The 14829-nt window shown below is 47.2% G+C and overlaps 1 protein-coding gene across 17 annotated transcripts in view; it reads left to right on the top strand.

Moving 5' to 3' along the window:
• Positions 1-14829, top strand: part of LOC138516732 (alpha-adducin-like) — a 1440750-nt gene that overhangs the window by 601570 nt on the left and 824351 nt on the right. For all 17 annotated transcript variants that reach the window (XM_069632078.1, XM_069632071.1, XM_069632077.1 and 14 more), the window contains exon 7: positions 13213-13356. In XM_069632078.1, coding sequence (XP_069488179.1) covers positions 13213-13356 — 144 coding nt within the window. The remainder of the gene's footprint in view (positions 1-13212; positions 13357-14829) is intronic.

The following is a 14829-nucleotide window of genomic DNA, read 5'->3' as shown; positions in this document are numbered from 1 at the left end:
CACAAGGGACAAATCGAACCCTCCTTCCCCTAGGGACTTCAATCTCGCACTTGGCCTCCTACGCCTTTTCAGGACTCTGGAAGTGGTGGACTCGTGGCGGGTGCTCCATCCCACTGAGAAGGACTTTTCTTTCTACTCTTATGTTCAGAGAACCTTTTCAAGGATCAACCTCCTTCTGACGTCCCCACATGTATTCGCTTACGTCAATATTGTGTGCATAGGCTTGAGGATCTTATTTGACCATGCTCCGATAACTCTGGAAATCCGAGCACATGAGCCAACTCCTAACCCACAACGCAGATGGACCCTGTATGACCCAATGCTCAACGATATGCCGCTAAGAGACACGATTGCGACGACAATTAAGAATTTCTTTAGGGAAAATCCAAGCAAAGATACCTCCCCGGCAAACAGTTGGGACGCTATGAAGGCTGTGATTCGGGGGAACTGATTGCGCAGGGAGTAGCGTACCACAGGAGTAGACTGATCCTCGAAGAGGAAGTTCGGGAAGCAGAGAAGACCCATAAGCAAAAAGGCTGGTCCCCAAAGACGCAACGAGCCATCCGCATCACGCGGAAGAGGCTAGAGGCCCACTACGCCGAACATACGGCACAACTATTGCCTAAAGCCAAGCAATTTTACTACGCTAGGAACAACACAGCAAATAAATTGCTGGTGGCTAAACTAGCTAAAGCAAAGAGGAGCAACACAATCGTTGGGCTGCAAGACCAACAGGGCGTGATACAAAACGCCGAAAAAGAAAAGCAGCGGCTAGCGGCGAACCACCTGGCTCAGGTGATGACTGCGCCACCACGGGACCAGAATGAACAGAAAGAATACCTGCAGAAGGCGGCGCTCCCCCAGCTGAAGGACTCAGTCCAGGATAGCCTAGACACTCCGATCTCAGGTGAGAGCCATAACGCCCTAAAATCTCTTAAATCCTGTGCCCCTGGCCCTGATGGATACTCCACCAGATTTTATAAGATCTTCAGGCCCCAAATGATTACCCCCTTGGTCGTGCTTTTCAACTCCTTTAGGGAAATGGGCACTGTAATCCCCTCTATGCAAGAGTCAATCACCGTTCTCCTACCTAAACCGGGGAGGGACCCTGCTTCCTACAGACCGATTGCACCACTAAATATAGATGCCAATATTTATTCCAAAATTCTCGCTAACCACCTTTCACACATACTGCCAGACATAATTCATCCTGACCAAACCGGCTTTATTAAAAATAGATCTGCATGGGATAATATTTGCAGAGCTCTGGATCTAGTAGATCTCGCCTCCCAAGACTCTCGGAGGTAGGTATTGATAGCCCTGGACACTACCAAAGCGTTTGATAGAGTTGATTGGGCATTTACGCGTCTCACCCTAGAGGCTTTCCGATTTGGACCAGAGTTCCAGAATATGGTCCTGGCCAATTGTAAGTTCCCGAAAACCTTCCTAAGGATTAATGGCTCCCTTTCAAGCCCAATCCCCCTAACTTGTGGGACCAGGCAGGAATGCCTGCTATCCCCGCTCGTATATGCACTAATCATGGAAACTTTTGCCCAAAAGATCAGACTGAATAACAGCATTAACGGCCTCGAGGTTGGCCCCTCCCAACATAAAATAGCCCTGTATGCGGACGATGTATTGCTTACCATTTCAGGAGCTGATTCCTCGCTAAGGCACGCTCTCTCCAAAATAGATTATTATGGGAAGATCACAGTCATCTCCATCATCTTCGATAAATCTGTGGCTCTGGGGATAGGCTTCACTCTGGACGAACGAGAGTCCTTGGTCCTGTTGTGCCCTATTCAATGGAAAGAGAAGGCGATCCCCTACTTAGGGGTTCAGGTTCCTGCAAGCCCAAAGGAAATATATTGTGTACATTTCCCCCTGCTCTTTAAAGAGCTAGAGGACGACCTGAAGCAATGGGCGTTGCAGGAAATTTCGCTAATGGGGCGTATTACAGTCTGAAAAATGAACCTCCTCTCCAGATTTCTGTATACTTGCATGTCCTTGCCTGTTGCAATCTTGCTGCCCGCACTACGCGGTCTACAGAAGAAAATGCTCCGGTTTATCTGGAGGGGAAAAGGGCTAGGATTCCCAAGTAACAATGTTTGGTAATGCAAGGCTAGGCAGACTGGGAGTCCCTGACCTGCGGAGCTATCAGGCAACTAGCGCACACCGAGGCGTGGCTTATAGCCACCGGATGCCCTAGACGGGTGGAATTAGAAAAATCCCGCTTATCCCTCCCCCTGTGCTTTCTTCCACACATACCGCCCCCACTGCTGCGGCGATGGGAGGGATTATCATCATCTACTAAACACACCCTATACATTTGGTATTGGGCCTTGCGGCGCAAGGGGATCCCGAGAGGTCTTGGTCCCTTTTCCCCGGTTTTCCATAACCCGGGGTTCTCACACGGGCCAAATCCACGGAACTTCAGAAACTAGATTGCGGGGGCCTGCCCCGTACTTTTGAACAATGTAAGGAGACCTTTCAGCTTAAGGAAAGGGACAGATTCTCCTACATCCAGCTCTGCCACTGGTGTTCTCACCCTCAATCTCTTCAGGCAGTGACACACACTCCTACTTCACTCGAACTGATCCTCAAAGAACTCTCGGCCCAGGGGAGGATTTCCACCTTATACAAACGCTTCCTGGGAGACTTTCTTGCCTCGAAGACCCTATGGCACAGTGGGAGGCAGACCTGGGACATCCCATGGAGGACAATCTTGGGGGGACATATGGACACGGACGCATTCATCGTCCTCCTGCATCACCAATAGAGAGTGTGCCTACAAAATTCTGCTACGCTGCTATTGCCCCCTCCCCTCTTAGGCTTCATCACAATCGCATGAACCGGGCACTGCCTGCTGGAGACTGTGGTCAACTAGGCTCCTTCTTCCACATGTGGTGGGCATGCACAAAGGCACAACAGTACTGGAAACAATGCCTAGCCACCATTGAAAGGATTACCCAAGCAGTAATCCCGCTGGAGCCTGAGCCCATTCTCTAGGGAGCCCCGGTTCCAGGGATCTATCCGAGATCCGGAAAAAGGGCCAAACTGCTGACCCAGTGTCTCCTGGCGGGGAGAATAGTGGTCGCCCGCTTCTAGAAATCCGCTGAAGGACCCCTCATGGCCCATTGGTGGAGGAAAATATGGGACATATTGATCGCAGAGAAAGTAATGGCAGCCAGAGCCGGACTTCTACACCGCTTGGACCCCGTTCCCAGAAATTTCCAGCCTTAACTGATAAACCTCAAGGGGCCAGGAGGGTCCTGGGCGCCGGGGGCTCCCCGAGGGGGAGAGGAAGCCAAAATAGAGGCAGAGGACACAAATTGTTGAGACTTTGGCCCTGGCTGGCAGACTAAGGGGAGGGATGGGGGGTGTGGAGAAAGGGATCACTAAATTACGAATAATGTGTTCTTTTGAAATGTATCTTGTTGCCACCGTGCATTGGTTTAAAATACAAGACTGCATTATACTCCTCAATCGGGTTATGTTTAAAAGCATGTTGGGTAGACCTGGATTGGATGAACCTAAAGGGACCTATGGAAACAAAGCAGGAAGATGATCTGACCGATTTGAAAATCAGGATTAGTTTGAACATCAACAATGCACGAGTCCAGCTACCAACCAGACCATATACTTTATTTTGCAGCACAGCACAGCTGCAATATACCCCAAAGTGGTTCACGGCTGCAAGCATAGTGAACACTAAGCTTAAGAACTATTACTATACAAGAGGAACCGGGTGCCTGTTCACCCCATGCCGCTGCATCAAGCTTTATCACACGTCTGCACAACCTGCAGCACTCTCCCAATCCTCCTCTGAGATCACTCTGCCCTCCCACTCAACTAACCCCAAACTCGCTTACCTGCATAGCAGACCTCAAATAATCTAGGATGGGCATTTGATGGCTGTCGGGAGAGGGGAGGCACACAGCGTCAGCAGCGTTTTGCATGCTGTACTTCTACCAGCAACATCCATGGAAATCAAGCAGTGCCCACTGTATAAGTTCTGAGTAAAGGATCTGTTAGCGCGGTCCAAGGAGGGGCCGTCAATACTATAAAAATTGAGGACAACTAGACAACAGAGTGTTAACCCATTGGAGTGGGGGATCCAAAAGAATGCACTCCAGTTCCACAGGGGTGGAGTTCTATGCATGTATAAAAAAGTGCAAGTGAATAAAGCCCAAAAAGAGGTGATTAGCATGCCTGTGGATATGAAGCTTATTTTTGCTGATTATTCGCGATTAAGGGCAATGTCAAATACCTGTGCTGAGTTTGTAATGGTCTTAATAAACAGGTTTTTCGGAGACCACCAGGTGGCGAGGTTAAAATGGCCTCCTGGTGCATGTGTTCTCAGTCCACCTTCATCCATAAATGTAAAATTCAATCTTCGGAAGAGTTCCATCTTCCTCCCCTGGACTTTGATGGCAACAAGAACCCCTTAATTGAGGTGAATGTATAGACGGGCCAGAGGAAGCTCTGCATGCTGCCAAGGACGTGTGGCAACCTCGGCTCACTCGTCTTGGATAACAGTGGAGAGGAAGGAAGACTGAAATGGTTGGGAGACATGGAGCCGGAGGCGATTATGCCGTTGTACCCCACCCCCTCCACTCACATACCAGAAGAGAGGCCAAGTTCAAGTGGTGACAACAAAAAGTGAGTGGGAGCATGAGGCTTAAGAGCTGGGTGGAGAGGGCAACGTGGGGAACGTGTTCCAAGTGGGGAGAGAGGCATGATGGGGGATGGCCCCTGCCCTCCATCAGCCTGTGAAGTCAAACACAGGATGGGGATAACGAAAAACAGAAACGGAGCAAACCCAAAGGGTCTGCAGTAATCTCAACAGCACTTGAAAACTGCAAGGAACGCAAACAAATATTAGAGAAAAGTGTGACAGGTGATCATATGATGGGGCTGAGCAGAAGTTTGGCAGAAAGCATACGGATGCCTTGGTCATAACCCTGTGCCTCGTCCGCGTCACCTTAACATGTACTTGACTCAGACAGAAGGTTACAGACCAGGGAGAAGAGGGTAATTCGCTGAAGGTTGTTGTGCTGCGTATATGTAGTCTAGAGTCTGTGAGGTGCACATGCAAGAACAGAAAGGTGGGTCAAGGGGAGTGGATTGACCCAAGGTTGGACTAGGAATAAAGCATTGGAATGGAGGTTGCAGCTTAAAGGGGAATCATGTGATTCCTGAAATAGACCGATAGGCCCAATGTGAAAACCAAACCCAGTTTAATCGGTGGTGAGGCAAGCAGTGCCGCAGGAGAAGCAGCACTGATGAACCAATAGCTGAAATATAGGTAGGTGCAACATCCCTGTCCCAACCTTTTGAAGTCTTAGTTATGCCACCACAGCAGAAGCCAGTTTGGGGAAGACCTGGGAGCTGCTCTCAAACCAAAAAGAAATCCACTTAACTCGGAAGACTCCATCTCCTGGAGAGTCAAAAGAATGGGAGAGTTCTCCATGCCCTCGTCCACTTACTTGTTATTGCAAAGCAGAATTACTAGATGCCCTATGCAGTGTCCAATGAAGAGATGGAGAGACTTGCATTATGGCATTGATTGAAAGGACCTTGGCAATTTACTCACTTGAGTAAAGTTATTGTTGGAATGATGGAATGAGGAGATTAAGCTTACAGTCACTACAACCATCAAGATGCTTGAGAAGTCTCTTGATTTTATGCAAGCCTGAAAGATGAAGGGTAACTGTGCATCCAATAGGTGTGCACCAACAGCCCAAGAATGCATTTTGCTGGTCTGCAACAGAAATGGGGGGTTGTTGATGTTTTCTGCCTCTTCCTATGAGGGCAACAAGCTGTAGAATCCCTCCTATCTCTGCCCTGCAGCCTGATTGCCCTTGAGCCCTTGAGATTCATCATCTTTCGCTGTTTTGGAAGTAAGACAAAAGCTTAAAAGTTGCCCATTTCATTGATAGCTGATAATGATTTGGCAGTTATTTTATTAGACATCTCCTTGGACATCCATTCCCCACGGAGGGATGAAACAACCAGTGTCCATCAAAAGGGTGCTCCCTGAATTTAAGCAGAACTTCCAGTATTTAATGAGTCAGGCATTCCTGCAGACATTAAGCAACAGGCTTACATCCATTGCAACTATGTCAAAATATTCTTCTGCTAAGGATGTGCAGAACTGGTTCTTCTGTAACAGCATTAAGTAAGAGATGAAATCCACAAGATCCTTACATAATTTGTCTTAGTTGGCTGTCCTAAATGCATCAGCACTGTCCTGTCTGCGATGTAAAGCACTATTGCTGCACACCTTTTGCACTGTGCACCCAAAGGTAGTGTATTGCTACAGATGATGGTCTATTGATGAAGAGGATGTACATGGAGCAGCGGGTGTTCCCAACACCCCAAATGCGGTCTTAGGCAGAATTCTCCTTCTAGGGCTAATTTCCCTCACCTAGTGAGTCCCCCAGCAGCTTTTTTGGATTTCTGGAGTTTATTTTTTCCACCTGGTAAGAGTGTACATCCTTTTTCCACCCTTACATGTGTTTTGGCCTATGTGTTTTACATTGTGTGATCTTGGGCACTGGAGCACACCACCCCAGGTGCCCCTGTTCTTGTATGGATTACACAGCACCTTTAGTGTAGTAACCCAGGGTTGTCTTTCAGACTTCCCTCTGACTCCATTTCGCTGGGGCCGACTACTGTCCCCCAGAGAAAAGTAAAGTTGCCATTTACTTTACAGTCACTTTTACCACAGACCCAGTACACCCCATTTTACATGGAATACTGGAAAGGGCTCATCTGTACTCCTTTTCTGTCTGTACCTCCCTGAGTATTGTGTTGCTCTTTTAACATTTAGACTTGGCTGGTGGCAGTGGTATCTACCCTAACTTTCTACCGCAATTAAATTACATAAACGTGGTAATGCTTTTGGCTATTTTTGCAGCCTTAAGCATAAACCCGCTTGACCAAATTGTCTTTCTTTTGGTTCCGGGTTTATTCGCCATTTCTTTTTGTTAAAGTCCTTCTTGTGTTTTACTTTGCGCGGCAAACTAGTTTCGCCTTCTTTGTTCACCGTCTTTTGGCGGGCTTCTGCAGAGAAGCCCTCTCTTGGCCACTGGGTGTCTCGGTAGACTGAATGTGGGGAAGGGGTGTAGCCACCCCCTGCACAGGGTATCATAGGAAACCCAAGTCGCACTTTGCCACGATTGGCTGAGGTGGTTGTCCCGGCTGGACAACCCACCTGCTGCATGATTGACAGCCAGGCTGTATGAATGGGGGTTTTGCGCATAAAAGGCAGGTCTCTTGGGCTAGAAGTCAGAGTCCCCTCTGGAACTACAAGGAACCAAAGAGAAGCAGAGAGAACGACAGCTGTTCAACTACCCCGTCCCGGTGAAGCCCTGCTGCAGTCCTGAGCTATCTACCCTGCAACAACTAAGAGGAGATCCAGTCCGGAGTCTTCTTCCCTTGAGCCTGGTGGGGATAACCAGCTTATCTTCTTCAGCCAGAGATATCTGTCGTGGTCGAAATCGCTGCACACTGCGGTAGTGGTCCGGATAGCCACCTGCCGAGCCTCTTCTGTTTTTAAGGAGCACACCTTCAATTCGTTGTCGCTGCTGCCGGCTTCATACCTGTGTGGTGCAGACCCCCTTCAGACGTCCTCCTTCACAACGAAGCTCCAGGAATCATGGTCTGCGGGATACTGTAGAGCCAAAGTTCATAGGCCAGGTCCACTTTAAATGGAGCGAAAAGTGTCCCCAGGATCACACGGTTTAAAATGCACTAAAAGTCTTTGCAGAGTGTTCAAAAGAGGTTGGGGTGATTCACGAAGGTAAAGTTAGAAGGTCTGGGGCCAACCCAGTTGGCAAGCCAAGGATTTAAGGGTCTCCTTGGGCAGACCGAAGAAAGGGAGGCCAGGCAGGACACAGTACCTTAAAGAGAAAGGAATCTCCAGCGGTGGCAGTTGTTCCTGGCAGTGATTGCAGTTCGTTGTTTCGACCAGGGGAAGAGAGGATCTCGTCGAGGAGGAAACGTGGAGTCGTTGCGCTGCACAGGGATGAAACCAGCCGCAGAGATCGTCGATAAAAGGTGCGTTCCTTTTATTTGCGGTCAAAGTGGTGAAGCTTGGCTATCCGGCCGCCGGGGTGCTTGGCACGGGCGATTCGACCAAAAGACGTCTTTGGAAGGCGAAAAGGGCAAACTGGTTGGTCCCACCAGCTCAGAGGAAAAAGACTCTCCAGCAGAAGATCTTCTCTTGTCGTTGGGAAAGTGGTTAGTTCGTTGCAGCAGGGCTCCACGGTGGTGTCGTCATTGCAGATGGCTCAGCTTCTTCCCTCTTTGGATTCTTCTGTGGAGAAGCCCGCCATAAAGTGGAACAAAGGGCTCGACCTTGGTCAGAGTTACAGAGACTGACATGAACGCCATTTTAGAAAAGGGTTCTGGCAAAAAGACCCAACCGTGAATTTAATATTAAATAAATAAACCGGCGGTATCTTAAGCATTGCACCAAAAAGTGGTGCGTTTAAAATCAATGGGAACATTCCATAGAGAATATTCCGGTGGAATATTTCGTGTGATAACCACTGCCACCAGCCAGAAACTCGACAAGGGGGGACTGGATAGTGCCCCCTTGAAAACAGACCCAGGGGCAATATATTTAACCCCTTCCAGTACTTCCACAATATGATGGTTTGTACTGGTTCTGTTCACAATTTAGGACTAGTAAAGTCATTGGTGACTTTATATCCCCTGGGAGACAGTCGTCAGTCCCAGGGTATGGAGTCTATTTTTGGGGGTCACTATGACACCCCTGTGTTACTGCACTGAGGGTGCTGTGTAACACACACATAAAAAATAGATGATACCCTATGGAGCAGAAAGAAAACCCCATAGCCCATAAGCACACAAAGAGTCAAAGACATACCTCAAATCATGCCTAAGAGTGGGAGAAAGAGAGTCTCACTCTTAGCAGGAGAACAAAACAAACTCCAAAAATCCAGCAAAGCTGCTGGGGACTCACTAGGGTTGGGAAATTAGCCTTATAAGAGAATTCTCCCTAACACCGCCAAAGAGGCATGTAATCCCAGAAGAACGGAGGGTACTGAGCTCCACTGTCTGGGGTTGTCACCGGACAGGAGGTATAGGTCCATACGACCAGGCCTTTAGCGTCTCGGAGTCCAGCGCTTCTCCCAACCCACTGCTTCCGATGCAAGTCATCTCTTCTTCCCATTCCTCGGCACCCTCGACCAGGATGCCCACCTTGGTTTCGGTGGGGAGACAGGCACCCCGCCCTTTGCGCTTTCTGAAGCTGGATTGCAGCCCCACCAGGAGAGTCTGGTTGGGAACAGCCATCTGTATCGGATCTGGTGGTCCTGAAGGAAGAGAGTCAGAGGTCTGAGGGATTTTCTCTTTTGTAATATGAGGAGGGAGAGGTCTTGGTAGATCTGGAGGGGAGAACCTTGAAAGGATAGTTTGTCCCAAGAGTGGCATATTTCTGAAATGGCCCCCTTCGTGGTGTAGAAGTGCACCCTAGTTATTACATCGGGGGGAGGTGGGAGTCTGATTCTACCCTGCAACGCGGGTGCCACCTATGGGTGTGGTCCAGGAGCAGCTGAGGTTTGTCTAGTTGTGGAAGCAGGGATTGGAAGAAGTCTCCCACGTATTCCGCCAGATCTTTGTCTGGGACTGAGGCTGGAATCCTTCGAATTGGAAGGTTATTGCTCTGGACCCTGTTTTCGAGGTCCTCCTGTTTAAATTCAAATGAATGGAATGAGGAGCTTAGTGGTTTTTGAGATGAAGAAGGGTATGTGAGGCTATTGTCCTGGTCCTCTTCACTGTGCTCAGCTATACCGGGGTCAAGAGGGGCCCCAGTCTCCGCTATCCGTTGGTACAGAGGATTTCGGGAGCTGCACCCCCTAGATGAAGCAATGAGGAGGTAGGAGCCCCCTTCTTCTTGGTTCAGAACCTGTGGGCGAAATTATTGTGCAGCAGTAGTGTTAGGGAGAATTCTCTGTAAAGGCTAATTTCCCAAACCTAGTGAGTCCCCCAGCAGCTTTGCTGGATTTTTTGGGGTTTATTTTTTTCTCCTGCTAAGAGTGAGACTCTTTTACTCCCATTCTTAGACATGATTTGAGGTGTTCCTTTGTCTTTCCATGTGTTTTATTGGCTATGGGGTCTTTTACTCCATAGGGTCTCATGTGTTTTTGATGTGGGTTAAACAGCACCCTCCGTGCCGTAACCCAGGGGTGTCGTAGCGACCCCCAAACATAGACTCCATACCCTGGGATTGACTACTGTCTCCCAGGGAATGTAAAGTCACCATTGGCTTTACTAGTCCCAAATTATGAACAGAAACCAGTACAAACCATCATATTGTGGACGTACTGGTCGGGGCAATTCGATTGCCCCGGGGTCTGTTGTTCGAGGGGGCATGTCTCCGTCCCCCCTAATCGAGTTTTGGCTGGTGGCAGTGGATACTCCTTTTTATATTCGACCGCGAATATATCTCTATGGGATTTTCCCATTGTACAAGGCTACCAACTTTAATTATTTAATTCCTATAGCCTCGAACATACCGCCGGTTTTATTTATTTAATATTAATTCACCGGTTGGTATTTTTTTGACAGATCTCGATGCTAAAATGGCGTTTGTGTTCTCTACTGTGACTCCAACCCAAGTCGAGCCCTTTGTTCCACTTTTTGGCGGGCTTCTCCACAGAAGCCTCCAAAAGTGGTGCCACTCTGGCTGGGTACCACAGGGGGTGTGGGAGGGGGTTTAGGCACCCTGGACTGAGTTGCCTTGGCAACTCAAGTCGCACTCTTGTGTGATTGGCGCAAGTGGTGAGCCGGCCGGCTCACCACTTAGCATGTTTGATTGACAGCTAAGCTGAATGAATGGGGGTTTGCTGCATAAAAGCAGGGCTTTGGGGACTGGAACTTCAGAAGTCGCCACAGGACCTAAGAATCCGAGAAGGGAGAGCCTGAGCCGACCTGCAACGACGACACCACCGGTGGAGCCCTGCTGAACCGTCTCACGACTTTTCCCGACTACAGAGGAGATCTCCAGTCCGGAGAGTCTTCTTCCTTTGACTGGTGGGGATAACCAGTTTTGCCTTCTTTTCACCTTCCTGGAGCATCTCGTGGCCGCCTTGCCCGTGCCAAGCACCCCGGCAACCGGAATACCACGGCTTACCACTACCGCAAAGAGAAGGGTAGTACCTTTTAACTGAAGAACTCTGCGGCTGGTTTCTTCCCTGGCAGTGCAACGAACTTCATCTTTCCTCCACGGCGAGACCTCCTCTTCCTCTGGACGAAACACCGACTTGCACCCGCTGCCAGGAACAACTGCCCCCGATGGAGCTTCCCTCACACTTAAGGTACTGTGTCCCTCCTGGCTTCCCTTGTGACAGATCGTTCGACTTTCTAACCTGGGCTGGCCTGGGACAACCTAACTAACTTTTCCTGACTTTAATTTGATTCTTTGTGTGCGAACTATCTACAAGACTCTTTGGGCGTAACCCCACTGTGTGAACCTGGACCCCTTCTGCTTGCTCTCTCCAAGAATGGGCCTTGCAATTGACTTCCTTGCTCTCCAGTAGAGCTCTGCCTATCCTGCCTTACTGTAGTTCTTTTAAAAGTATTGAAATTTGTGTGCTTCCATAACTCTGCCTTTTTTCCCTCCCTTTTTAATAATTTATTAGAGTGCCATCTTATGTTAAGCGCTCACCTCTGTCTGAAAATAAGTGGTGTTTCCCATTAAGACTTGTCTAATAAGTACTTAGGGTTGTATATATATAATAGTGACTGTGTGCTGAATTTACTTACCTCTTTGTTGCTAGTGTAATTTACAAGTGTGTCTTTAAATAAATAAATATATACTTTGACATCAAAACTCTGGTCAGTGTTTGCTTGTGCTACTGTATCTCTGTACCTATTGTGTATACTCTATATACTGCCTAAGGGAAGTGTGACTGTTCAGCCACAGCTACCAAGTGAATCTGTGTGGTACAGACTGCTACCAAGTGGCTTTACTGCCAAACACCTGTAGTCTTAAATCTTTTGCAAGGGAACTGCACAGGTTTCTGCCTAACAAGTAGTCAAGAGCGGTGGGCTGTGATGTGGGCCGGGGCGCCCCAGGAAATGAGAGTAAGGATTGGGGGTAGAGTAGCCACAGGAGAGAGTAGGGGGAGCGCCTCTTTTTAGCAGTCCCTTCAGGAATGGTCTTTATACCAGCTCAGTTCACTTCGGTTGTTATATGTATCCGGAGGCTTCGAGGGCCCCCTTGCTGTTTCCTTATCACCATCCCGGCCCAAGAGTCTGAGGCTGGACCACTGCCAAGAGTTGGTTCCCCTTCCCCAGTGAAGAGGGACAGAGGGCAATTATACTGTCGATGGGACCAGGCAGCTGTCTCACGCCGCGCAGGGTCAGCGGTGCCTCCAGTGCAGGGCTTGGGTGGCCTCACGGGGCCACCGGGTCCGCTCAATATCTTGGCAGAGTACGGCAGAGGATCCGGAGGGCTCATCAGGCTCGTTCCAGGACTCCCTGGGGGCTCAGACCTTCGTTTCGTTCAGGCAGTAGCCCCAGACCTTGTTATATTGCAGAAGGCATTCTGCCTGAAGATGGATGCGCTGATACCTCGCCAAAGTCAGCTATGCAGCTCCACAGAGGCCATTAGAAGAGCGACTGCATCGCCGGAGCTCCAGGCCACACCCCCCCTTGTTAACCTTTTTTAACGTAAGTCTACTCCTAGGAATGCAAGCTTGCTTAATATATATTTGGCTGGTCTCCTGAAATAAGCACTAGACTTACTGCAGAACATTTTTCAAAGTAAATATATGCATTGTTGATCATTAGGCCTAACCTTGCACATTTTTTAAGAAATCTTCCCAAAGTGCTGGTTCTATAGCAGATTTTACTGAGCTGTTTAACGCAAGTCTGTTTGCAAACTTCCTATTATTTGCTATGTGATCGACCAACATTTAGGGCAAAGATAAAGTTACTTGGCTAATAGTTTCATTACCTCCACTCAACTGCCAACCCCAACTTGCTTAAATAAAAGTGAAGGGAAATGACACAAACAATGCAAGAAGATCTCGGTGTCGGACAGAACTAGATTGTTAGTCTCTTGGTAGGTGACGCACATTTTCCTTTAAAACAAAAGTATTGTTTTTGTTTAATTTGATTGGCTGGTTTATGCTTTTTTTGTAGATGGTAAAATATCACTTTGGAACTCTTTAGGTTTCTGCAATGAAGTGTGGCCTCTTGCCAATCTCCCCTGAAGCACTTTCTTTAGGAGAGGTAGCTTACCATGACTACCATGGTATTTTGGTGGATGAAGAAGAAAAAGTAATGATTCAGAAGAACTTAGGACCAAGGAGCAAAGTGAGTACGTTTGAACATCTATTCTGTCATCGTTGAAATCTGTTTCCATGCAGTATTCATGCTGTAAAACGACTGTTTATGCAATTACTGATGGTATAAGCAAGTAACATTTTTAAGAGAAAACATGAAGATTGGGTTTAGCAACAATACTGCTGTTCTAATCGTTCACATTTAACACATTGAATTGATTCTCTTTTTTACAGATCCAACATATTTATTATGAGTTGTTTTACATGTATTACAGTGTCTGGTACCTCTCACTCCAATAACTGTAATCCATAATTACTTTTCTTCAAGTAAATTACAATTAAACAGTGTAAACCTGTGTAATTAGTATCAAACTCAAAATGGGAATGCACAAACCAAGTGAAACGCATTCAAATGCCTCCTTATTATTAGTTCTGTAATTCAAATCTTATTCCACATTTATGAACAGACATTTCAATTCTTTTCAGAGGAAAAGAAATCTAATCACATGTATGTACACAGAAATAGTGTTCTTTACATTAACAACCAAATACATGTAACCTTCTTTTTTTATCTTTTCGTTGATAATGAAGAATATAATCTCACAATATTAAACTTCATGTTATAGATTTTGCTGTATCAGTAGTGTTGCATCCATTATTACGAGGGAAAAACAATGAGGAGATCCCAAACGTCCACAAGTGTGGAATCCTACCTTTTTTTTTTTTTTTTCCCAACGGCACCAACAGACGTTCGGCGGCTCATCAACCAGACCGCCCAGGAGAACACCCTTCGCAAGTTAGGAACAAGGGATTGACCAGGAAAGGGCACAAATACGCAATTTTGCCGCGAAACAAAGACGCCGCACACGAGTTTTGAAAATCAAATGGCCCGCCCCGCAGCGACGACTTTCCAAGCGTCCGTTAGAGACTAGAAAGAAATACCCTACCCACGCCTGAAAAGGTACCTAAGGAATAATACATATTCCCCCAAGAGAACGTGTCCAACATATGTGGATTTATCTCTACCAACAAAGGGAGCCCCTACACAAGAACGGAAAGTCACCTCTCTTTTTAACTAAAGACTCTTCATCTAAAGAAGATTCCAGACCATCTGCCTGATCACTCAATATGGATGTTTAAGACTACTCCTGAAGAAAGTCCCTACACCCGATATAGAGGACTGAAACATGTTGAGTTGGCAATCTATGAGTCTAACTAGATTGCACAGAAATAGCTAGAGATCTAACAAGATCTAATACCCTACGATAAACTACAGGACCCAAAGCTTAGGTTAAATACTAACAGCTAGACCACCATATGCTCCTAATTTTTTTAGAACTATGAGTCTTAATTAGTCTTTGTAAAGGTTTTGACCATGCATGCATTTTAGAGTGTTTGAAAATGAAATTTTTTGTGTATCTATATATGTACAATGTTTAACTTAAAATAATTACTATTAAAGTTTTTTTATATCTTTTCTAAATGTGAATTTATCACTTAGAGA

Source organism: Ambystoma mexicanum, chromosome 6q (genome assembly GCF_040938575.1).
Source record: "Ambystoma mexicanum isolate Mex_15411 chromosome 6q, UKY_AmexF1_1, whole genome shotgun sequence".
NCBI lineage: Eukaryota > Metazoa > Chordata > Amphibia > Caudata > Ambystomatidae > Ambystoma > Ambystoma mexicanum.
The sequence above is the reverse complement of the archived record's forward strand: the minus strand, read 5'-3'. Positions and strand labels throughout refer to the sequence as shown.